The sequence below is a fragment of the Nicotiana tabacum genome, chromosome 18 (assembly GCF_000715075.1).
Source record: "Nicotiana tabacum cultivar K326 chromosome 18, ASM71507v2, whole genome shotgun sequence".
Lineage (NCBI taxonomy): Eukaryota > Viridiplantae > Streptophyta > Magnoliopsida > Solanales > Solanaceae > Nicotiana > Nicotiana tabacum.
This window is the reverse complement of record NC_134097.1, coordinates 141,774,021-141,800,551: the sequence shown is the minus strand read 5'-3', so window position 1 is coordinate 141,800,551 and position 26,531 is coordinate 141,774,021. Positions and strand designations below refer to the sequence as shown.

General features: G+C 37.3%; 1 protein-coding gene and 1 long non-coding RNA gene across 2 annotated transcripts; one reads left to right on the top strand and one right to left on the bottom strand.

The window, feature by feature from the left end:
* Nucleotides 1-223: 223 nt before the first annotated feature.
* Nucleotides 224-9,130, top strand: LOC107826841 (L-ascorbate oxidase). Its single transcript, NM_001326172.1, is given in 5 exon segments — nucleotides 224-589; nucleotides 1,574-1,666; nucleotides 3,217-3,429; nucleotides 6,777-6,971; nucleotides 7,932-9,130. Coding segments are annotated over 5 exon segments (1,737 nt in total). The 5' UTR covers nucleotides 224-310; the 3' UTR covers nucleotides 8,889-9,130.
* Nucleotides 9,131-15,997: 6,867 nt separating this feature from the next.
* On the bottom strand, nucleotides 15,998-22,759 carry LOC107826855 (uncharacterized). Its single transcript, XR_001657371.2, has 4 exons — nucleotides 22,690-22,759; nucleotides 22,280-22,346; nucleotides 21,700-21,909; nucleotides 15,998-16,960 (listed from the first exon to the last, which is right to left on the bottom strand). It is a non-coding gene; the product is annotated as an uncharacterized LOC107826855 (long non-coding RNA).
* Nucleotides 22,760-26,531: the final 3,772 nt, after the last annotated feature.

Below are 26,531 nucleotides of genomic sequence, written 5' to 3'. Positions count from 1 at the left end.
GGATATTCTAGTCCGTTTAAATTACTATGTTCTAAATTAATAATATGTATATAGTTAATAGATTTTTAAGACAAATATAAAATTTGAATTAATAAAGCTACTATATTCGACAGAACTCATAAAATATATTCTAGCTCGGCCCTGCCCTACTCATATATTTCCCTCTAAACCCTCACCCACCCCCTTATATATATATGCTCTAATGTTACAACATTTTCCACAAATGAAGTACAAAGCTCCATTAGTGTGAGCTTTGTATAAAACTCCTCTTTCTTTTCTTCTATTCTATTTGTTATTAATTAAAGAAACAATGGCTTCCTTAGGCTTCTTGTTCTTCTTCTTGTTGCCATTGATTTTGCTTGAGTTATCTTCATCTAGGTCAGTAATGGCAGCAAAAACACGGCATTTTAAATGGGACGTGGAATATATTCATTGGTCACCAGATGGTGAAGAAAGTGTAGTAATGGGAATCAATGGACAGTTTCCTGGTCCAACTATTAGGGCAAAAGCTGGTGATACTGTTGCTGTTCATCTTACTAACAAGCTACATACTGAAGGTGTTGTCATTCATTGGCATGGAATCCGACAGGTACTGATAGTATAAATATTATTTTACTTTATATGTCTCCTTGTTATCTATAGTTTACTTGTTATCTATAGTTTACGAGTTCGAATCGTAAAATTGGTTACTGATACTTGTATCAGGTAGACTGCCTATGGCACATTGTTTTGGGGTCTCCAAACCCTGCGTTACCTTATTTTACTTTATAGGTCCCGTCCCTCCTTAATTAGGAAAAAGAGAATAGCATGGATCTAAGTTAATTTATTTTAAAGTTTTTTAACGTAGTTTAACACATTATAACAGGTAACTTTATTTATTTTGATATCAATTAATACTAATTGGATTTAAGTTATGTACGATGATAGAGTAATTTTTTCTATATGGTTAGTGTAGTTAACTTATTATAGCAGGTTATTTATATTTTTATGCCTACTTTATTATTTGGTTTGCTATAACCAATTACTTGCTATTATAGGTCGTAACTTAGCCTGTAAAAATGGTACATTCTTTAGTCAAACTTTTTTCTTCTCCTTCTTGGTGTTCCCTTTTTTAAAAAAGAAAAAATTAAATAAAATTTGAACTCTCTTCACCATTGAGCTGGACACTTTCCTTCCTTGTTGGTGTTCAATCCACCTAAATAACTTTTTGAACTTGTAGTAGTATAGAAATAGTGACATCTCTATTATTTATGCACAGAGATAAATAAAGTTGAGTATAAATCTGCGTGGAACGCGTTTTTGATTTTTGATTTTTTTATTGTTTTAGAGCTATACTTAGTATTAGGGTTAGGTTCAATGGTTCTTATGTTTTTTACAGTAAAAGGTGAAACAATTATTTGAGGATTTCTTTTCCTTAAAGAATTTGAAAAACGATACATATAGAAGCACAGTGTGTCTTATTATTCGGTATATTTGTTTATTTATTATCCTTTTATTTTTTTATTTTTTTATTTGACTGGCATTTCTCCTCTTTTCTTTTTCTATTTACCTTTAAATAAAATTTTAATTATAGATCGGAACACCATGGGCTGATGGAACTGCAGCAATTTCCCAATGCGCCATTAACCCTGGAGAGACATTTCTCTATAGGTTTAAAGTTGATAAGGTACATTCTTCTTTTTCTCCTCTTTCTCATTTCTCACACTAACACACAACAACAACATTACTAGTATAATTTTACATAGGGTCCGGGATGGTAGGTACCCTTGCCTCGGGAAGGTAAATGGTGTTCTTGATAGATCCTCGACTCAAGTAAAGCAGAAATATAAAAGTGGAGAAGCCATGGAAAAATAAAAATAAAAGATGACTCCAAATATACGCTATTAGAATGAGATGACTCCTATTAGCTCTCTCTCCCCCCAAGAATCACACGCAGAGAGGACCTACACTATAAGTTGAGGGGTCACGGGCACCCGAAAATTTCGGCAAAAACTCCATATATACTTACAAATGTCTTTAAAAATAGTCAAATATTAGTATAGGTCCCCGTACCAATTTTTATGAGCAGTTATAAATTTATATTGAATATCATAGTGTCACGGTCAAGTCCTAGATCCTGCTCTGATCACACGTGCGAGTTTTCGCATACGGCTCAAGAGCTTCGCTGTAGCAAAGCTTACTGCTAGCCAAAGTTACTGTGTGCTGATTATTCTGCTGGTCTACTTAGAAAGACGAATAATATTTTAAATTATAAATAGACAAAGCATAAGATCCTCTCAATGAAGTAATTAATTACTTTATTTTGGACTCATAATGCTACTAAGCTAGTGGAGATATTAGTATAATACCTCAATTTTATTTAATTAAGAATAGGTCCAAATATCTAAAAGTTTCACCAGCTATATCTTTGTTATTAAGTGGTACTTTTATTTTTATTGTACTTATTTCTCACCTTTTTGCCAACTTGCATTGGAATATTGCAAAAGTCGTCAGATTTGGTCTGACGTGGGATAATGTTGTTTTATAGTAGTACTTCAAAAGACAAAAGTGATAAAAAGATTAAAAAGTTCAAACAATAAAAGTGCTTTTGTTCTTCAACTTTGTTTAACTTAAGTTGGGTTAAAATTAAAAAGACAGATTATTATTTCAATCTTACAGATTATTATCTCAAGATACTTTTAAAAGTAAAATACGAGCTATGAAATGTTATCTCATCTGTCAGGTATTAATTTCGTACTTTTTTCTTTTTACCAGGCGAGCAAACATCCAATAATTTTTATTTGCATTTAACTGGTTTGACTAATAAGATGGAAAAAACGTTAGAATTATATTTTCGGTTATGTTGCTCGGACACTTCAAAAGTACTATCACAAAAATAGTAATTTTTGAAGGATCCGACATACACAACAGTAAATAGGCAGCCCGATGCACGAATCTTTCCATATTCACACAAGAGCAAGGGCTACACTCCAAGGGATGTGATGTAGACAACCTACCCTAATGCTTCATTAGTGGCTGCTTCTACGGTTCTAACCCGTTACATATAGGTCACACGGAAACAACTTTACCGTTGCTCCAAGGTTCCCCTTCCGACATATACAATAGTATTTTTAAAAAATCCGAACAACATATCTTTGTCGTGGTTCCTTGCCATGCACTTTCAATGGTTGCAATGCATGTTGGATTAATTAGTGTGTGTGTGTGTGAAATTAACAGGCAGGGACATACTTCTACCATGGACACTATGGAATGCAAAGATCAGCAGGGCTATATGGTTCACTAATAGTGGAAGTTGGAGAAGGTGAAAAAGAACCATTCCATTATGATGGAGAATTCAATTTATTGCTTAGTGACTGGTGGCACAAAGGTTCCCATGAACAAGAAGTTGACCTCTCTTCCAATCCTCTTCGTTGGATTGGTGAACCCCAGGTATACATCTATATAATTTTTTGTTTTCTCATTCGATGTTCAGTATTCGTAATAGAGCCCGAGCAAATTTGGATCTGCACCGGAAACTTTTTCTCTACAACACCATACGTACCCAGTGTATTCTCAGTACAGATGGGGTCTGGGGGGTGGGGCAGTAGCGGAGCGAAAATTTTCGTCAAGGGGTGTCAAAAGGCTGAATACATACGGAGACACTTAAAGTTGGCCCGATCTTTCATTTAGACACCTGAACTTAAGAAAGTTTCCTATTGAGCACGTACGTTAGATGAACTTTGTTCCAATTAAACACTTCTTGTTGAGTTGGCACATAGAGTGAGTTTCACCCAATATGGGCGCGTGAAAAGCCCAAAAAATAGATTTTTTTTTTTATTTTTTTATTTCCTTCTTCTTCTTTATGTCCACCACCATTTCTACCATTGTCTCCTCCACTTTCCGTCATCTTCTCCGACTCATTTTCCTCTTCTTCTTTCGAATCCCATACCAGATTCAAATTCAGCCGAAAACGAAAAGTTCAATACAATAGTACTTTCTTCAAAATTGTCATATAAAGTACAGTAGTACTTAGAAGCACAATGAATGGAAATAGCAGAGATTCTTATTGGAAAGGAATATGACAGTGCTGAAGCACAATGACTTTTGTTTGTTTGTTATCAAGTCCTTATTTGTTTGCCAAGGAAAAGTTCTTGGCAAAGATTCTTGGCTATTTCCATTCCTTTCAGAACTGAAATGAAGAAGAAGAAGCAGAGAACTGAGACTAAAACGAAGAAGAAGAAGAAGAAGAAGCAAAATGAATGAAAATAGCTTGAGCTTTTCCAGTGAAAGCCAAGAATGTCATTGTGCTTCAGCAGACCCAAAATGAACCAATCTCACTCAAATCTTCACCAAATGATTTAAAACTTGAAATGAAAACTCTAAACAATATCAATACCAAGCCCCAGTGATCAATTCGAACAAACAACTGCAAAATCAAAAGACCTAAGTTCGTCTTCTTCGTCGAACAATCAGTTCAAGTTTCGAACCCAAAACCCTAGAAAAGCAGTTCAAATCAAAGCTCAAATCTTCAGACCTCACCTCGTATCAGCGTTTACAACCAAAAACTCGAACACCCAGCCAACTTCGAACCCTAATTTTTAGATTTTCAAAAAATCCAAGTACGAACTTTTCCGGTGAAATCTAAGAATTTTGCAAAATTTTGCATTTGTTCTGTTCGATTTGGAAACCTGAAACTCCATTTCCGGCAATGTGGCCTAGAATTAAGCCAAGTCATGGTTATGGGAGTACTTTGTTTTGCAGATGAAGATGGAAAAGAAGGGGGTTGGGGGTCGTTGGGGAAGATGACGGAGGGGAGGGGTGGGTTGGGATTCTTGTTTTTCTTTTATTCTTTTTCATTTTTCTAAAGTCTTTTTTTAATTGTTAATAAATCCATGTGTCTCCATCTTATTGGTTACCCTGGTGTGTGAATTTCACGCATCTATTACGTATGGATGCCTAAAAATTTTGTGTCTAAATGACACAGTAAATACATGGTTAAAATGTAAGATGAAGTGTCTAAATGAAAGATCGTGCCAACTTTAAGTGTCTCCGTATGTATTCGGCCCTGTCAAAATACATAAAAGTATACATACCAGGAAATTAAGGGGAGTCAATACATAGTATATATACATTTAGTTTATTTTTTTACCTACCTACACAATGTATTTTTCCCACAAAGGTGTGTTATTTGACACTCTTCCTATAAGGTGGCTCCACCACTGAGGTGGGGGAGGGGGAGGAGGTCTTGTCTATGCAGACCTTACCCTATCATGTGAAGGTAGAGAGACTATTTGCGAAAAGTCCCTCATTGCGAAGTGGAATACTCCCTAAAGACGACTCCATACGCATAGCTGAAACCCGAAATTTCTAATTTAGGATGAATACTTACTGCTCCACCATACAACCGTTATTGGTATATAAAAAAAATATAGTCATATCATGATTGACAAATAAATTTGTTGTAGAATAGACAAAATAAAATTATTTTATAGTACAAATAAGGCAATTTAATTGTTATAATTATTAATGAAAATATCTTGAAAATTTTGAAATTATTCACACTATCATTTTTTTGTGTTTATATTTTATTTTTTCTTCTTTTCCTTATGTTTTGTTTTTGTTTTTGCTTTTTGACAAAGTCCTTCTCTTCGTTTGTTTGTCTCCCATCTTTTTCGTGCACGCTTTGATCATTCAGAGTTTCAAATCACGCTTCCAAAAAGTTTTGTTTCTTTTTTCCATAGTCAAATCACCCTCACAAAAAAGAAAAAAAAAATCATGAAATTGGAGTAAACACTACGTTTGAAAAATAGTGATTTGAATGAACTTTTGGTCCCTATGTCTTTTTAATGATGATGTCTTTCTCGTCCCATATTTTAAGCCAAAATCTAAATTAAACTCTTGGAATTCTCGATTTTTTATTCGGCATTGTTTTAAAGTTCCGACTAATCTTGATTTGTATAGCATAAGATCCTATAAAGTCGAGGCATTCTCTACTATATATAATTTTTTTTATTTCCAAGATAGAGGATTCTTGTTTATCCCATCACAACCTAAATGGTTAAAGTCTATTTCTCTCTATTACAGATAAAAGTCTAATACTTGTAATTTTAAAAGCACCATTTCTCTTAAATTTTCTTATTCTTATTATACAATTTAAATTTAATCTCCTTTTCCTGTATAAATATTTAATAAAAAAAAAAACCTAATTTTGCCTAAGTTTTAGTCCATCTTCTATATCAAATACAGATACATATAGTTCGGTAATATTACAGATTATACTTACAATTAGGAAATAACTATAAAAAAAACATAGTTATTGGTTCTGCCTAGAGAATGAATTTTATCATAAACTAATCTAATATAGTAGTATTTCTTTTCTCTTACCTTTACTCTTAAGTTAGGAAAAAATCACGCAACATGATAATATTTATTCGTTTTTTAATTTATCCAAATCTTTATGTTCTTTTCCTTAGACTTAAATAAACAAAATTTCTTATATCTTGACTTTTTGAAGACCGTGTTTGCCAGTAATCTTTTTGAAGTTTTTTTTATTAATAAACTTCGACAGCATCTGATTGTCTTTTTCAAGTGAGATAAATAAAATTAAAAAGATATATATATATATAAAATTATTACATAATTATGGTAAACTTATGTCGTTTGTAAGTTCTTGTTTCTGAATTTCTTTGTGGTATTAGTACATTATTATTTTTTAATTTCCTATTTTATTTAAGATGTTCTAATTGGAAAAAAAGTATGTTTAATCAATTTTTTATTTCTTATGGTGTGAAAAACAGACATTGTTGCTAAATGGGAGAGGTCAATACAATTGTTCACTTGCGGCGCGGTTTAGCAAACCACCACTTCCACAGTGCAAGTTAAGAGGGGGTGAACAGTACGCACCCCAGATTCTGCGCGTGCGTCCCAACAAGATTTACAGGCTTAGGGTGGCCAGTACTACTGCATTGGCTTCACTCAGCTTGGCCATTGGGGTAAATATATAAAACTTGTTTATTTATTTATTAATTAATTATTTTTTTTAGTAAACGTACAAAAGTAAACCTTATCTTTTTTCTATATTATGTTCTTTCCACTTTCCAAAAAAGATATGGTACTGTATAATTTTGCTATTGGATGATAGTATGATGACTCTTAGATTCTCTATTTCTCTTACTTTGAGGCATTTTGAGGTGGAGCTATGGGGTAGGCTATATGGTTGGAATATATTGATGGATAGTGGGGGAGTTAATTTTTTCACTAAGAAAATTAAAATATATAAAAAAATATATGAAAAAATCAATGAGATTTAACATATAGTATATTCATATAAAAACTTGTTACCAATCTATATAATTTTTTAGTAAGGAGATATTAATTGACTGCCCTTGGACAAGCGTAGGTCCGCCTCTTAGTAGTGCACCAAACAATAGATTTGCAGGTTTGACATAATTAATAGTTCAAATCGATCGAACTCTATATATATGTGCAACAAACAAATATAGATAGAATTAGATATTCATTTCATCTAGTACTCCATTATGTATTTATTTCAATCTTGACTATTTAATCGGGCAAAACTACAATATGTAGTCTAAGAAATGATTTTCACATAAGTCCACTTAGATTCAAATATGAAGATTATATATATAACAAAGAGGGTGATCCTTGCAATATTTCTCCATGTCCTATACTTGTAATGTTGTTTTTCTCTTCAAAAATATTGCTAGGTATGTGTCAGATCCTCCAAAAGTAGTGTATTTCTGGAGGATTCGACATGAGTGTGGCAACATCTTCAAAGAGTCTGAGCAATATAGCTTGCAATCGACCAAACATAGTGCAATTATTTTTACGCGTTCTTCCATATTGAATAATTTCAATAGCTATATTTCCCCTTTCAATTTATCTTTTTAAAGAAAATGAATTCTTACATATATATTTGTGTTTATATATAGGGTCACAAGATGGTGGTAGTAGAAGCAGATGGAAACTATGTTCAACCATTTTCAGTACAAGACATGGACATTTATTCAGGTGAAAGCTATTCAATTCTTTTCAAAACAGATCAAGATCCTACCAAAAATTATTGGATTTCAATAAATGTAAGAGGAAGAGAACCAAAAACACCTCAAGGCCTCACCTTATTAAACTATCTTCCAAATTCTGCATCCAAATTTCCAACTTTACCACCACCTATAGCACCCCTTTGGAATGATTATAACCATAGTAAGTCATTTTCTAACAAAATTTTTGCCTTAATGGGATCACCTAAGCCACCACCTCAGAACCATCGTCGTATCATCCTGCTCAATACTCAGAACAAAATCGATGGTTACACGAAATGGGCTATAAATAACGTGTCGTTGGTCTTGCCAACGACACCTTATTTAGGCTCGATTAGATATGGCATAAACGCGTTTGACACGAAACCTCCACCGGACAACTTCCCTAAGGACTATGATGTCCTAAAACAAGCACCAAATTCTAATTCTACATATGGTAATGGTGTGTATATGCTAAAGTTCAATACTACAATTGACATTATCCTACAAAATGCAAATGCCTTAGCTAAAGATGTTAGTGAAATTCATCCTTGGCATTTGCATGGACATGATTTTTGGGTATTGGGATATGGAGAAGGGAAATTTAGTGAAAAAGATGTCAAGAAGTTCAATTTAAAGAATCCACCATTGAGAAATACTGCTGTGATTTTTCCCTTTGGTTGGACTGCACTAAGATTTGTGACAGATAATCCTGGAGTTTGGGCTTTTCATTGTCATATTGAGCCACATTTACATATGGGAATGGGAGTTATATTTGCTGAAGGTGTTCATCTTGTCAAGAAAATACCTAAAGAAGCTTTGGCTTGTGGTTTGACAGGGAAAATGTTGATGAGTAACAAGCATAATTAATTCTTGTTAAAATAAAGGTTTATGATGAAGTTTAGATAAGAGGGATTTTTTTTCTTTGGTGATGATTTTTGTAATTTAATTTTGGCTGTTGAAGGTGAGAAGAAATGTGTAGAAAGTGGTGTGATGTGGTTATTTATTTGTAAGTGTGACTATGCTACTAAAATGTCAAGGGCCTCAAGGCTGTTTGGAAAAATGTATTTCACTTGTGTATCTTGGCCATTATTCTAAGTTTCTTTTGGATTAAGATTATGCATTTGTGTATACTTTAGAGTTTAGACAGACATTATTTCTCTCTTTGAACCTTGCAAGGAGACAAATTAAGCAAAGGAAAAGCATGAAGTGAAATAAAGCACACTATTTCATGATATTAAGCACATAGAAGACCATATAAGAAAAAACAACAACAACAATATACCCAGCATTATCCCACACCGTGAAATCTGGGGAGAATAGTGTGTACGTAGACCTTACCCCTACATTGAAGACCATATAAGAAACAAAACTAATTAATCAAAGGGGTTTTAATTTGGATCTATCTAATCTTACAAGTATAATTCCTCTATATTGAGAATCTTGTGAGAATAAAATTAATACTATGATATCAAGTCAAAAAAAGAACAAAACTAATGCAGTATCTTTATGCATGAGCAATTATTATTCCAAAGGTGGAAAAAACCTCCAACAAAAACTACTACGTCTCATTCCCAAACATTGAGTAACTACAAAAACGATATAAAGGGTGATGTTTAGACGCACTTCTTAAAAGAAGGGCAGCCTGGTGCACTAAGCTTCCGCTATGCGCGGGGTTCGGGGAAGGGCCGAACCACAAGGGTCTATTAGACGCGCTTCTTAACATAAGCAAAAATAGCCAGAAGAGCTTGATGGCACATTGAGCACATGTTATCGGACGTGCTTGTAGCAGAGATAGATGCTGCATCAAAAAACATTGGAATGGACAATGGTAGAACTACTCAAGAATCTACATAATTTAGAGAAAGAACAACAATATTATTGGGAGAGGCAAATTGGTAGATGAAGCTGACCTTACTTGCAGTGTATTGTGAAAGAAACATTGAGACTACACACGCCATCGCCTCTCTTAGTTCCGCGCAAAGTGGAGGAAGATGTTGAAATTTGTGGCTATATTGTTCCAAATTTTCTGCTACAGGGGTAACTTTTTTCATCTAATTGGACATTTATGTACCAATAAGAAATTGATAGGAGGGGAAAGGCTATAAAATCAGTGATGTCAACTAACTTTAAACACACTAACTGCAGTGCAAGATCTGCAAAAAAGCTAGTCTAACTTCAAGCCATCCGCGCAGCATTAAAGAGTTGTTCACAGTAAAGAACAGTAATTGTTTTCTGCAGTAACAAGCAAGTGTATTGTTACGCGGCGCCTTCCTAAGATTCCTTGGAAGGGCGACGTAAGGCTAAGCAATTGATGTCAGTGCAGTTGTTGTCCGCCAACTGAGGTCCCCTCCGTACGCTAGAACTAGATTATCAGTGTCGTACGAGAAAACCAATGTCACGAGCAATTGAGAGAACATGAATGAGAATTGAGAATGAAAGAAAGTTTGATTGCATTAATGAAAGCTATTACAGAAAGACAACGCGGTGTCGAGGGGAGAGACACCAGTACAGAGAATTGTTTGTTTGCTAGAAAATTTGATTGCTTCATCCCCCCTAATAATACTTAAAAAAAATAAACTAAAGCTACAAGACTAGACTTGATTAAACTAGAGAAACATAATGGAAGTATATGGAATAAAACTACTCTATATTTACAATGAAAAAGACTTAGTTTTCTATAAGGCAGAAACATGTTTGTTGCCAGCAGCATAGTCTTTGGCATTAGGGTCTGCGCGCGTGGCGTTGTCTGCGCGCGCGGTGCTGTTGGCATCCGCCTGCGGTTGGGCGCTGGCAAGGGATATCGGTGGGGCGACAGAGGCATATGCACGCTTGTCACTTGGCGTGGCCAAGACCACGGGGCCGTCCGTGGCGCTAGGCATTAGGAGGCTTACTAGGACGTCACGGGGCGCGCCCAAGGAATCATGGGGCACGGCTGGAAAGCCGCCCATGACATTCTCCCCCACCTGAGTTGGCGACGTCCTCGGCTCCTTACTTGCAAGATAATCTTCAATTAGGCCCTTGTAGGCTTTGAGGTTTGTTCCCCTCTCCCAAGTATTCTCCTCTGCATCATAGCCTTTCCATTTCACCAAGAACTCTTGGTGATCTTTCTTTGAGGCATGAATCACTCTATCATCAAGGATAGCTTCAACACGCCTTTTCCTGGCTGAATTGGGCCCTCGAATACTGGGTATTGTGAGCTGGCTCTGTGAAGGATCCTCCGTGTCTTCCCGAAAAGGTTTTAGGAGGCTGACATGGAAGACAGGATGAATTTTCTACCAAGCTGGTGTATCCACCCGGTATGCAACTTTCCCAATGCTCCTTTCAATGGACAAAGGTCCAATGTATTTTTGCAATATGCGAGGGTCATGGACCCCCGCAAATAAGTAACGCTTTGGAATTTTGACCATCACTTTATCTCCTACTTGGTATTCAACAAAGCGACGATTCTGATCAGCATGCCTCTTCATCCGCTTTTGAGCCTTGACAAGATAGCTCCGCACTATCTCCAAATTTCGCTTCCACTTTTTTGAGAAGCTAGCAGCTCGAGGAGATTTAGACATATTTGGTGCATTGACTGTGTGTGGGAGTAGCGGTTGCTGTCCGGTAACAATTTCAAAAGCGTTTTTGTTTGTACTAGAGCTCTTTTGTGAATTGAAACACAGTTGAGCAGCATCCAGAAGCTTCACCCAATTCTTCTGCGATCCGGTTACAAAATGACGGAGATATTCCTCCAACATACCATTGAACCGCTCCGTCTGGCCATCAGATTGCGGATGAAAACTTGAGCTGTGACTCAGATTCGATCCAAGGCACTTAAAGAGTTGGGTCCAAAAGTTACTAGTGAAGCGTGAGTCACGATCACTAACAATGTCTTTGGGCAGGCCCCAATATTTGACGACATGAGAGAAGAAGAGTCGAGCTGTATCTTCTGCTGATATATATTATGGGGCAACAATAAAGGCAGCATACTTGGAAAACCGATCTACCACAACCAAGATAGTTGTTAGATCTCCGACTTTGGGCAATCTGGTGATGAAATCCAGGGAAACACTTTCCTAAGGTCTCTTTGGGACAGCTAGTGGTTCTAAGAGTCCCGCTTGTGTTAAGCGGTCTGACTTGTCCTTCTGGCTTACTAGAAAAGTCTTCACATACTGAGCAACGTCATCGGCCATTTGAGGCCAATAATATGCACGACGAAGTAACTCCATGGTGTGTTCTTTACCGGGATGGCTGACCCACAGAGTATCATGACATTCAGCCAGAAGAGTCCTTCGCAGATCTCCTCCTTTAGGAACATAAAGTCGGTTCCCTTTCACTTTCAGAAAACCATCTTCCATGTAGAACTAGCGAGTCTTGCCCTGTCCTACCAAATCAACCAAATACTGTGCAGCAAGATCCTTGATGAGTAAATCATGTATCTGGTCCTTGATGGAGGTGGCTACTTCTCTCCCCCTTAGGGTGGCGAGTAGGCACACCGATGCTAGATCAGCTCTCCGACTAAGCGCATCAGCAACATGATTGGTCTTCCCACTTCGGTACTCCAGGTTGAAGTGGAATTCAGCTAGGAGTTCCTACCACCTGGCCTGTCGACCATTCAACTTCGGCTGGGTCATGAAATGGCTAACAGCTGTGTTGTCTGTCTTGACCACGAACGGGGTCCCCAGCAGATAGTGCCTCCAGAGGCGCAAGCAATGGACGACAACCAAATATTCTTTCTCATGGGCGGCATAGTGTCGCTCTGCATCTTTCAGCTTCCGACTCTCGTACGCTACAAGATGCCCTTCTTGTAGCAAGACTCCACCGAGGGCATAGTCAGATGCATCTGTTTGTACTTCGAATGGCTTGGCTAGATCAGAAAGGGCCAAGACGGGGCTACTAGACATAGCCGCTTTTACTGCGTTGAAGGCCTCCGCTCGCTTGGGTCCCCATTCCCAAGGCGTAACCTTCTCGAGGAGTTCTATCAATGGTACTGCAATGAGGGAGTAGTTTTTCCCAAATCGCCGATAGAAATTGCATTGACCAAGGAACGCCCTCAAGGCGTGGATATCCTTAGGCGGTGACCACTCTATGATTGCCTGAATCTTCTGCTGGTCCATCTTGATCCGCCCTTCCTCGATGACATGTCCGAGGAAGTCAATTTTCTTTTGAGCAAAGGAGCACTTAGATAGCTTCGCATATAGTTCATGCTCCCGCAATCGATCTAGGATCTTCCGCAAGTGCATCAGGTGTTCCTCCAATGTTTGGCTATATACCACAATGTCATCCAAGTAGACCACCACGAATTCATCAATGTACTCTCGGAAGACTTGGTTCATCAAAGTGCAAAACGTAGCTGGGGCATTAGTCAAGCCGAATGGCATAACCAGGAAATCGTACGACCCATATCTCGTCACACAGGTCGTCTTGTGCTCATCACCCTCTGCAATCTGAACTTGCCAATAACCTATTTTCAGGTCTATTTTGGTGAACACCGTCGCACCACCCAGTCTATCGAACAAGTCTGCCATTAGCGGAATATGGTACGTGTTCTTCACAGTAATTTTGTTTAGAGCCCGATAGTCCACACAGAGTCGTAGACTACCATCATGTTTCTTTTGGAATAGCACAGGGGACCCATATGGGGATTTGGAGGGCACAATAATCCTTGTGTCTAGCATTTCCGTCAATTGTCTCTGAAGCTCGGTGAATTCGGATTGTGACATTCTGTAAGGCGCTCGGGCAGGTGGCTTCGCGCCCGGCACCAGCTCAATTTCATGGTCCACAGTGCGCCTAGGCGGTAGTCGCTTTGGCATGTCTTGTTGCATGACATCTTCAAACTCTAGTAGTATCTCCTTCACGGGCTCAGGAATGGGACCCGAGGAGCGTTCTACATCTTCAATGCAGAGGGTTGCCAGGAACGTCGGTTCATGTCTTTTGACCCCCTTCTTCAACTGCAAGGCCGAGATGTTTTCAACGACCATCTTCATGGGCATGCACGTGATAATGCAGGGCTTGGTCCCGTTTGCTCCCATTATCAGTAACATGTCAGCATACAGTACATGCATGGTGTTGGTTTGCCTCAGGAATTCCAATCCAACTATCAACTCGAAGTCATCTATGATCACCACGCGCAGGTTGAATTTTCCTTCGTAAGGGCCAAGCTTCACTGGTACTTCTTTGGATATTCCACCCACTGGTTGGGGAGGTGAGTTGATAGCCTTAACACAACCTCTACCTTTCCCTACAACTAGACCAAGGCGCTCCACCTGAGTCGAGGCTAAGTAGTTGTGGGTGTGCTGTGTCCACCATGGCCCGAATGGGCTTGCCATTCACCTTCATCTCAACGAACATTAAGGTCCTCTCGTGCATAAGAGGAGTCTCCTCATCCGCCTTCTTTTTCCCTTTCTTGGTGACTGGACATGGGTCCTTCTTATTACAGATACCAGCACTAGTCTCTGCTAATGCCTCAGAAATGGAGCCAACAATTGCATTAAAGGCACCTACTGGTTCAGTCTGATCCGCATCATTTGAGTCTTCATCAGTCCCATCATCAAAAGTCTGATGGGCGTTCATCTGTGCATGTGGGCACTCATTGTTCCAATGTGGTCCGCCGCAATGACGACATCCTGAAGGAGGCTTCCTCCCCCGATCATTGTTGTTAGACGCAACACTGTTGCTGCTTGTGGAGGGAGCCTTAGGTTTGGTTGAGCCCCGATCTCCCCCACTTCTGCTAGGGCCACCATTGCTAGACTGGCCCCCTTTAAATCCCGCTCAGGAAGGAGGCTGAGGCCTATCCTTCCGAGCTTCCATTTGATAGTCCCCAAGGCATTCAGCTGTTTGGATCGCCTTGGGAAGGGTATCTACCCGTTGTCTTTGTAGATCCATACGGGCATAAGGTTTTAGCCCTTCTAGGAAAGTGAAGAGCTTGTCTTTGTCCCCTATGTCGCGTATGCTTAGCATGGGCTCGGAGAATTCCCGCACGTAGTCCCGCACGGATTTGGTCTGGCGGAGCTCCCGTAGCTTTCTCCTTGAATTGTATTCAACATTTTCGGGGAATAATTGTAGGCGTATGGATGCCTTCAGTTCTGCCCATGTCTCGAGAGCATCTTCACCGGCCTTGATGGCTTCGCATTTCACCCGCCACCAGAGTTTAGCATCACCCTGAAGATACATGGCAGCAGTTGCTACCTTCTTAGCTTCTTCTAGGCCCCCAACAACATCGAAATATTGTTCGACGCCAAAGATGAACTTCCCCACTTCCTTGGAATTCCTAGCTCCACTGTATGGCTTTGGCTCAAGAATTTTCAATTTTAGTGTCGCAGAAGTGGGGTTTGCAGCGCCCCAATCTGGTTTCCACTGCCTCACAACAAGCCCTGTAAAGCAGCATTGACGACATTGAGCTTGTTTGTCAAGTCGTCAATAGTTTGTTGTATGGCAGTCACTCTGTCTGCCTCTTGTGCCCTGTAAGCTAAATCGTCGGCACTCTCCTGTTGGAGTCCCTCGAATTTGCAAAAGAATTTGGCTGCCTCTATGGCTACCGTTTGCCGGTCTCCCTCGGAGTCACGACTGATGTTTTCTATGTCAACTTCGTCCTGGAGCACCCTGCGGTCCAGGTTGTCCAACCTTTTCCCTAGGCTGGTTCTTAGTTCAGGCACCGTATCCATGATGGGCAGTAATCCGTCGACCGTCTGTTCAAGGGCCGCAATGCGGTCCCCATGATTCACCATGGTCAGAAATGGTGGTAATGGCAATGCGTTCCCTCGTCCGATGTCAAGCCTAGGATCTGATATAAACTGTTACGCGGCGCCTTCCTAAGATTCCTTGAAGGGCGACGTAAGGCTAAGCAACTGATGTCAGTGCAGTTGTTGTCCGCCAACTGAGGTCCCCTCCGTACGCTAGATTAGATTGTCAGTGTCGTACGGAAAAACCAATATCAAGAACAATTGAGAGAACAAGAATGAGAATTGAGAATGAAAGAAAGCTTGATTGCATTAATGCAAGCTATTACAGAAAGGCAACGCAGTGTCGAGGGGGAGAGATACCAGTACAGAGAATTTTTTGCTTGCTAGAAAGTTTGATTGCTTCATCCCCCCTAATAATACTTAAAAAAAAAATCAAAGCTACAAGACTAGACTTGATTAAGCTAGAGAAACATAATGGAAGTACGTGGAATAAAACTACTCTATATTTACAAAGAAAAAGACTTAGTTTTCTATAAGGCAGAAATAGGTCCGTTGTCAGCAGCATAGTCTTTGGCATCAGGGTTTGCGCGCGCGGTATTGTCTGCGTGCGCGGCGCTGTTGGCATCCGTCTGCGGTTGGGCGTTGGCGAGGGATATCGGTGAGGCGACAGAGGCACATGCACGCTTGTCACTTGGCGCGACCAAGACCACGGGGCCGTCTGTGGCGCTAGGCATTGAAAGGCTTGCTAGGACGCCACGGGGCGTGCCCAAGGGGTCATGGGGCACGGCTGGAAAGCCGCCCATGACAGTATGCTTGATTTGCATTGATCCCGTCATATTTTCTTGAGCTGATATTGCCACCCCTACTCGGGAGTTAGAGCAAACGAATCCCAGTACCTCTTGACCATTGAACACAACTCAGGAACATGTTAGGCTTCAATCAAGTCAGCTTTTATAGGCAGGCAATTCAACCAAAGCTGGAATAACCTACCAAAGGACTCAGAAAAAGAATTATGCAGAAAATATATTGGAGGAATATTGACATCAGAATGTTTGATCGAACAATAATACAGTAGCAGCGGTTTCAATGAATTGGTTAAAAGTTAGCATCTTCTTCAGGTGATACAAGGGATTTCAATTCCATCTCCTGTCGAGGCAAAAGATATGTCAATGCTGATTCCATAATGGCTGGTGGAAATGTTTGCTGAAGATGGCTCAATACACTAATCACACGATTTGCAGTTTCTTCTGTAGCAAGATCCTTTTCAATGCATAGAACCTACAGAAGTATTAGGCAATTACTGAATGTGTACATATACGTTAAATTTAGTTTAGTAAAAGGCCGCATTCCACAAAAGAATTAGTCGTGTCAGCTGATCCATCAGATATGTCCATGAAATTTAAAGCAAAAAGGGAAAGAATCTGCATCATAAAATCTCATAAGGTTTTAATGCTTTTCTTGTAAGAATAAATAAAATAAACACAAAGGCAAAATCTTTATATCTATCACAAATGAACAACTCAATCTAGGATCTAATGGTTAATCTCATACTAACCTCTACAAAACTGAAACAACTTTTGGAAGGTACTGATGGTCTTGGGACCCTTGCAAGTGAGAAATTTGGTAACCTTCTCACCTGTGGCTAAGATGGTCACAGTGAGATCCATTGTTGCACTTGCTGCTTCTATGAACTGGCTGATCTATCAGATAGATGTGCATAATGCATTTTGAATGGTGATCTTCTAGAAGAGGTCTACATGCATATCCCTCGGGGGGTTTTCTAGACAGGGGGAGAATATGAAGGTCTGCAAACTCCATAAATCACTATATGGCCTCAAACATGCCCCTAGACAATGGAACAAAAAGTTGGCAGAAGCCTTGGTTCAAATGGGTGTTTACCAAGAAAACCAATGGTGACATAACAGTGGTATTAGTCTATGTAGATGATCTACTGATTACACGTAATAGTCAGCATTTCTACAACAAACAAGAGATGAGCTGCAAACCAAATTCAAAATGAAAACTTGGGAGAGTTGAAGTTCTTTCCTGGGATTGAGTTTGCAAGGCCAAAGAAGGGTATTGTGATGTGTCAAAGGAAGTATGCTCTAGAACTGATAGCTGAGGCTGGACTAGGTGGAGCCAAACCAGCTGTTACTCCTCTAGAACTGAATCAAAAGCTAACCTCTCAAGAGTATGTCAAGCACACACAAAGCAGTAGCAAGGATGAAAGTCTCAAGGATGCAGGTCCCTATCAGAGATTCGTGGGGAGGATGTTATATCTCACCATGACCAGACCTGACCTGCCCTTTACAGTCCTGAGTCAGTACATGCATAGTCCAAAGACTTCTCATAGGGAAATTTCCTTTAGAGTGGTTAAGTACATAAAGGAAGCACCTGGACTAGGACTGTTCATGCCTGCACAGAACTCTGATCAACTACTAACCTACTGTGACTCAGACTGGGGAGCTTGTCTTCAAACTAGAAGATCAGTGACAGGTTACTTAGTGAAGTTTGGAGATGCATTAGTCTCATGGAAGTCAAGGAAACAAGAAACAGTGTCAAGAAGTTCAGCTGAAGCAGACTTTAGAAGCATGGCCACATGCACAGCAGAAATCACTTGGCTTATTGGATTGTTCGAAGAACTTGGAGTCAGTATTGAGCTACCTATACAATTAAGGTATGATAGCAAAGCTGCAATTCAGATTGCTGCCAATCCTATATTTCATGAGAGAACAAAACATATTGACATAGACTGTTACTTTGTAAGGGAAAGGATACTACAGGGTATGGTGTAAACAGATCATGTGTCTACCAAGGAGCAACTTGCATACGTTCTTACAAAAACCCTTGCAAAAACACGACATGATCATCTGTTGTACAAGCTCGGAGTGAAGGATCTATATTTGACTATCAGCTTGAGAGGGAGTGTTGACTATGGTTAAGCTTAGCAAGCTGATTATACTAGAGTTAAGTTAAGGAATAGAGTTAGTTATTAGAAAGCTAGTTAGTTAAATGTTAGTTAAGAAGTTAGGTAACATTGTAGCTGTATAAATACTGTGTATATTCATTGAAATGAGAAGTAGGATTCATTCTCTCAGTTTTACAGAGTTAGTTGCTTCATTCCTCTAACATCTCTCTTTCTTTCTCTCCTAAAAGCACACAGCTTCTCGTCTGCGACTGAGCTCTAACCGCCATTGCCATGGCTGCTAACAGATGTACTACAGATAATGCTGAGCAAAGTACCGGAAAAGGGAATTTGTGACAGAAACAAGAGAAATATGAACTTTTAGTTATGCATTTCTATAGATTGCAGTAAAGAATGTCAAAGACAAAGGATGAAATGTGAAAAGATTTATAAATTAATAAAAAAAAATTACGATACTGACACCCTGCAATAACAACTGGTAGATGAAATAATTCTCCGCATTTAGCCTGTTCAGTTTATAAAAAGTTTCAGTTTCACTATTGCGCTTTGACGCACATCCTAAGAAAACCAAAGGCCTTATTAAAAGATTGTCCTATTAAAGGCTGGCCACTTGAACTCATGTGAATGTTTCCCTTTCTTTGCATTTTACCACTTTTTTTTTTTTTTGTTAACTTTAATAAATTATTTCCTTTTTGTTATCTTTACAGAATGAATGGCAAAATAGTCACCAATACTACAACTCTTTAATTACCCAATTCTGTTACAACTCTTCGACTAATTTTGAGACAATATTGTTTGAAAATGAAAGAGTCTTCAAAACATTAATGAATAGACGTAATAATAATTATTGGAAGATGAAAGTAATTCCAATTTCAAGAAAGTGAATAAGTGCTTGGCAGATACATGGAACTTTCAAGCCAAAGACTTCCCATTTAATTGATATATTTATTATTTATTGGAAGGTAAATTTACTATTTAGTACAAATTTATTATATGAGTAGTATTTAGATGAGGGATAAAATTATGTCTAGGTTTTTATGGATATTTTAGTAAATCAACTTCACAACTTAGAGCCTTCCCACTTTAATATAGTGTGGATGATAGATAGATATATAGAGGACAAAGTGGGTGAATCTTGCAATTTTTCTCCATGTCATACACTTGTAATGTTTTTCTTCTCCTCAAAAATGTCGCTAGATATGTGTCAAATTCTCCAAAAGTAGTGTATTTTGGGAGTATTCAACATGAGTGTGATAATATTTTGGAGAATCTGAACAACATAGCCTACAATCGACCAAGCATGATACATTTATCATTACGCGTTCTTCCATATTAAATTTTATGAATAACAGTGTTTTGGATAGCGTGCGACAATAAATAGTGACGAGGGCCCGCTTCAGGAGAGGCAAGCAGTGAATTTTTGATGTGAAGCTACAATTTATATAAAAAAATAAAATACTATATATATAACTAAAAACTCAATAGCAATAATATATTAATAAATATATCAATTCAAAAATTAAAAACTCAATAGATAGTCATAGTTAATTTGTGAAAAATTATCAATTCAAAGTGAAGCTGTGAAAAGTTGAAAAACAAAAAACAGAGCAGAAAAAAGAAAGAAGAAGAGAATAAGAACTGAAGAAGCTCTCTGAGCTGAAGAAAAACCAAAGCTTTTCTCAGACTGTTTCGTTGAGTGCAGCAGTGATAAAAAACAGAGCCAAAAAAAAAAAAAGAGAAGAAGAAGAAGAAAAGGAAGAAAAAACAGAGCAACATAGACTCTATTCTGTTGCAGCAGCAACGATAAAAAACAGAGCCCAAAACAAAAAGAAAGAAGAAGAAGAAGAAGAAGAAGAAGAAGAAGAAGAAGAAGAAGAAGAAGAAGAAGAAGAAGAAGAAGAAGAAAAAGGAAGATAAAACAGAGCAACACAAACTCTGTTCTATTGCAGCATCAGGATAAAAACAGAGCCCAAAACAAAACAAAACAAGAAGAGAAGAAGAAAGAAGAAAGAAAAAAATTAGAGAGAGTAACAGAACAAAAATTCGAAGAAAAAAGAAAGGAGAAGAAGAAAGAAGAAAGAAGAAAGAAGAAAAGAGATGAAGAGAAGCATACCTGATGAAGAAAGAAGAAAGGAAATCGTTGGTGTGCTGTAGGTGTGATGTCAACTTGAAGGAGAAGAGTAAAGAAAGCGCGAGTCCTAATTTTTTGTTTTAATAGATCGCTGCCTTCTTTTTCTTCTTTTCTTTTTTGCAAAAAGCGATGCTACAGCTCGCCTCACGCTACATAGGCAGATAATCCTGAAGTTTGGGCATTTCATTGTCATATTGAGCCACATTTACATATGGGAATGGGAGTTGTATTTGCTGAAGGTGTTCATCTTGTCAAGAAAATACCTAAAGAAGCTTTGGCTTGTGGTTTGACAGGGAAAATGTTGATGAGTAACAAGCATAATTAATTCTTGTTAAAATAAAATTTGGTTTATGATGAAGTTTAGATAAGAGGGATTTTTTTTTTGGTGATGATTTTTGTAATTTAATTTTGGCTGTTGAAGGTGAGAAGAAATGTGTAGAAAATGGTGTGAAGTGGTTATTTATTTTTGTGCTAATTTATTATGTTTTTGGCGGCGAAGCAAAATATTTAATATGTATGTTATAAAGAGGTTAAGGGCCTCAAGGCTGTTTGGAAATGTATTCACTTGTGTATCTGGCCAATGTTCTGAGTTTCTTTTGGATTAAGGTTACGTACTATTTGTGTATACTTTAAAACTATGGAATATATAGTTTGTCCAGATATTTGTTTAACCAGATATTTACATAGAGACCTTGGCCGCAGTGTCTCTCACTAATAAGCTAGCAAAAAACATGATAAACTATGGATTAGTTATGACAAACTGAGTATCATAACTACTCAGTGTATTAAGGAATAGTGAGTGCATATCTTTCATGCAAGCAAAGGACAATTGTTTCACCTATGCAGGCAATTCAACTAAGCTGGAATAACCTACCAAAGGACTCGGAACAAGAACCATGGGGATATTAAATTGGAGGAATGCTGACCATCAAATTGTTTAATCCAACAATAAATACTTACAGTAGTATTGGTATTGTTGAATTGGTTAAAAGTTAGCATCTTTCTTGGGTGATAGAGAATGGATTTCAATTCCGTCTCTTGCCGAGACAAAAGATACGACCATGCTGATTCCCACACGGCTGGTGGAAGCGTTTCCTAAAGATGCCTCAGTACATTAATCATGCGATTTGCAGTTTTCTTTGTAGCAAGAACCTTGTTAGAACATAGAACCTACAAAAGAAATAATAACAGATAATTACTGATATTTTACCTATACATAAAACTTAGCTTTATAAAAGGCCACATTCCACAATATAAAGAGACAGTCATATTGGCTCCATGAAATTCAAATCAAAGGGAAATAAACAGCTAGATAAATTCTTATCTTATATTTATCAGCTAGATATCTGATAGTCAAATTTATACTTTAAAAAACAGAACACAAACGAAAAATACAGACAATTTTAACTCGTACAATGTCAAAACATTTTAATGCTTTTCTTACAAGAATAAATAAAAGAATCATAGTTGAGAAATCTTTATGTCAATCACAAAATGAACAACTCAGTCTAGCATAAAATAGTTTAGATTTCAAACCAACCTCTGCAAAAACTGAAATAATCTTTGGAAGGTACTGATAGTTGGGACCAAGAAGTTCTCTGTCTAACCTGTAATGAGAAAATTTGGAAAATATTGAGGACTACAAAGGCATTAATATATGAGTTTACTTATTAGAATTTGCAAACAATAAACTAAAAGAACTAGATAAATCCTAGTAAACCAACCAAGACGATAACTTTGTCGGGGACTTGATCGCCAATCAGAAAGGCTACAAAGATCATGCACATAATTAATCTAGCTATATGGGGAGGAACTTGTTAATTTGTTTTTAATCTCAAAAGCTCTCACTAAAACATGCACCTCCGAATGTTAATTTATTAAAACAAGTAAAACAAAACTGTTTCGGTTGCACTATCATAAATTTGGGAAACTAGTTGCGCTACAAAGTACCTCAAGCAGTTTGCTTGGCTAACGAATGCATAGTATACCCAAGATGTGAAATTAGTAAATCTTTTTTGGAACATACGCATGCTTGCACTAAAAACACTTGCAATTTATCTATGGAAAACATTTCTGTTAATTTGACTAAGTCTTTCCTAGAATTGTTAATTTGACTAAGTCTTTTCTATAATTAATTTAAAAATTACTTGACTAAGTCTGTAGTATTTGAACAAGTCAAGTAGTCTTAGGAGTAATCTTAAGAGGAACTGATCACGTCCAACTATGCCTTATAAAAGGGACACGCAGTCGTTGCAAATATAATCCGAGTATTTAGCCCAGGGTCGAATCCACAGGGAATTAACCTACCAATTATTTTTGTTGGACTCACTGAATTCTTCGTAATCAACTTCCCAGATATTTTGAATAACAATTGGTGATATTTTTACTAACTATAACTGAATAAATTTAAGTAACTAAAAGCTAACTATGACTGAGTTGTAAACAAATAAGAGAAGGATCTAAGGTTGTGATTTCCCCTATTGATGGAATCCCTTCCTGTTATGTTTCGCATAGACTTGTCTAATCGTCTCTATCAATCATGAACACTCTTACTACCGTAAATCTCTCCCGAGTAATGAAGACAATTTACTAGACACACTCTCCCGAGTTACGCTAGCTGACTTTTCTTACAGCTCACTTAGATCGCATCCAAGGTTTCGTTATCCCTAATCCCACCTTTAAACCCTAGGTTATTGATTTCTCATATACTTTGGAAGTGGTGGTGTTCAACAACTACCTAAATATACATACTCTCTCGAGTAATACATATTAAATAAGCATAGCTAATTGAGGACCCTATCAATTAACTACAACAAGAACGTAGTTAAACAAATAGAGATTAAACTGGGCAAACTATATTAATATAACAAGAAGTTCATCCCTCAACAGGTTCCATCAAAACCCTAGACTAAATAATTAGCTACTCATAGCAAAGTAAGATAAAAACATAGAAGTATTCATAATTCGCAAGTAATGATAACAAGAAGAAGATTGAAAAACTCTAATGGTGGCTTGATCTTCTCACACTTGTTCTTGCCTCCAATTCAGTCTAAAAACAAGCTTTACCTCTGCTTGCGCGAGTTTGTTCGGTTTATAAAGGGTTAGGATAAGTTTCCTCCTATTTACATTTTAGTCCCCAAATTTTTGGGCGATTACACAGTCGGTCGCGGCCGCGGCCGCTGATGCGGCATGACCGCGATGAAATGCATCCATTCTACCTCACTCTTTTGGCCTACCGCATTCCAGCCACGGTCGCGGTGGTCTCAAGTCCAGTCATACTTTGCCTCTTTCTTGCTTATTTTCATTTGGGTTCTTCTTGATTGGCCTTATATTCACATTTTTGACTCCAAAGCACTCCATAGTCTCTTCCTAACTTGGATTAGTTCCTGCAGAGTAAAAGAACACTAATTAGAGTATTTTGTTATTATTTTGCATTTAAAACAACAATAAAGTATAGTTCATTTAGAGTGTAAATAACGTCTATATAGCCTACTATTAGAAACCTTGTATATATACCCCTTCTCAGGGATGTAAACAGTTATAAAAATATATGACAGGCGCTTTTTCTTCTTAAATTCTTCATGGTATCAAAGGCATTGCTGCCTTTAGAGGCGAGTATTTCTCCCTCGTAGCACTGGGTTTCATATTTGTAGCAACAGGTCGAGTTTCCTCCCTCAAAATAGTTTTTTTCGGTCAATAAAACTAAGGTTCCGACGAGGTAGACCTACAGTTCCAGCGAGACAGTGGTTTGGAGTCCAACTTTAACTATGTGGGACACTAAGGGGGTTAATAACACTTGTATGAGAGACGACGACACTTCTCTTTCACAAATAAGTGTCTTAAGATTAGATGGGGCTGATACTTATCTTGTCTGGTCAAGATTTTGTTTGCTTTTTATTAAATGTAGAAAGTTGTTTGGCTATATCACTGGAGAAAATAAAGCACTTGTTGTGACTGATGCTAGTTATAGTCAATAGAATTCTGATAATCCCTTTATTATGACTTGACTATTGAATACTGAGCAACCTCGAATTTATACAAATTTGTTTTTTCAATTTTTACAAAAAGAAAATCTTTAAAAAAATGAAAAAAATGAAAAACAAACATTTTTCAAAACAAATGGCTATAAACTGATTTTTTTTTTTGTAAAAATAGAAAAAAAATATCTTCGTTTTTTAACAAAATATTTTCGTTTTTTAAAAACTAAAAACATTATTTTCAACAAAATATTTTCGTTTTTGAAATTTTTTTTCTTCATTTTTTCAGTTTTTTAAAAGAATTTTGTTTTGTAAAACTGGAAAAACAAATTTGTAAAAACATTAAAAAAAATTTGTTTTTAACAAAATATTTTCGTTTTTTAAAAACTGAAATTTTAAATAAATAAAAAAAACTGGAAAAAATGAAAATAGGGGTCGGGTTGTGGGTTGTGGGTTTTTTTAAAAACGGATCGGGTAAAAAAAAGAAATGGGTCATTTTTAATCTGGCGTTGCCACGTGACACTCCATCCAAAATGGAGATATTTTTGTTTCAAAGTATGACAATAAGGATATTTTTGTTCCAAAGTATGACGGTAGGGGTATGAATAGCCCAATAGTATAACGAAAGGTACAAGTAAACAATATTTGAAAGTAAAGGAGTATATTTAGCCCTTTGCCGATTCAACAAAGCTGGAATAAACTGCCAAAGTACTCGGAGTAAGAATTAAGGGGAAAATACTTGGAGGAATATTGACTATCAGAATGTTTATCCAACAATAATTACAGTAGCAGTGGTTTCATTGAATTGGTTAAAAGTTAACATCTTCTTCAAGTGATAGAATGGATTTTAATTCCATCTCCTGCCTAGGCAAAAGATAAGACCATGCTGATTCCAAGGTAGTTGATGGGAGCGTTTGCTGAAGATGCCTCAATACATTGATCATGCGATTTGTAGTTTTTTCTATAGCAAGATCAATTTCAGAACATATAACCTACAGAAGAAGCAACAGGCAATTACTGAATGTGTACATATACATAACATTTAGTTTGATAAGAGGCCACCATTCCACAATATTATGAGACAGTCATATTGGCACCGGTAGATTGATCGATCAACTTTCTCCATGAAATTTAAATTAAAGGGAAAGAAACACACGAATCTTATTATTATCAGATAAATATATCTTTTTTTTTTTAATTTCTTTTAACCAAAAGAAAAAGCATAAATGAGAAATATAGACAAATATAATTTGTAAAATGTCAAAAGGTTTTAATGCTTTTCTTGCAAGAATAAATAAAATAATCACAGTTCCAAATTTTTTATATTTATCACAAATGAACAACTCAATCTAACATCTAATAGTTTTGATTTCAGACTAACCTCTGCAAAAACTGAAATGATTTTTGGAATGTACTGATAGTTGGGACTAATAAGTTCTCCGTCTAACCTGCACGTGAGAAACTTTGGTAAAACAGTGAGAACCATATAGAAAGGATTTATTATATGAGTTTGTGTATCAGTTCAAAAACTATAATAGAAGTCTATTCAGACCATAATATTATTTAGTTTGATTGACTAATGATTGCTTAGTTTTCCCAAGATGCGATATTAAGAAATATATTTGGAACAAAATGCATGCTAGAACAAAGAACACATAATTTATCTGGGCAAAACATTTCTAATCAAGTACTGATATTGTAAAGTGAAGACCGGAAAAGGATGAAAAGTAGAGCAAACTAATATAGTACCTTTCAACCATTGAACATAGTAGGTCATGAACATATTTGGCTGCAGCCATGTCACACTTTATAGGC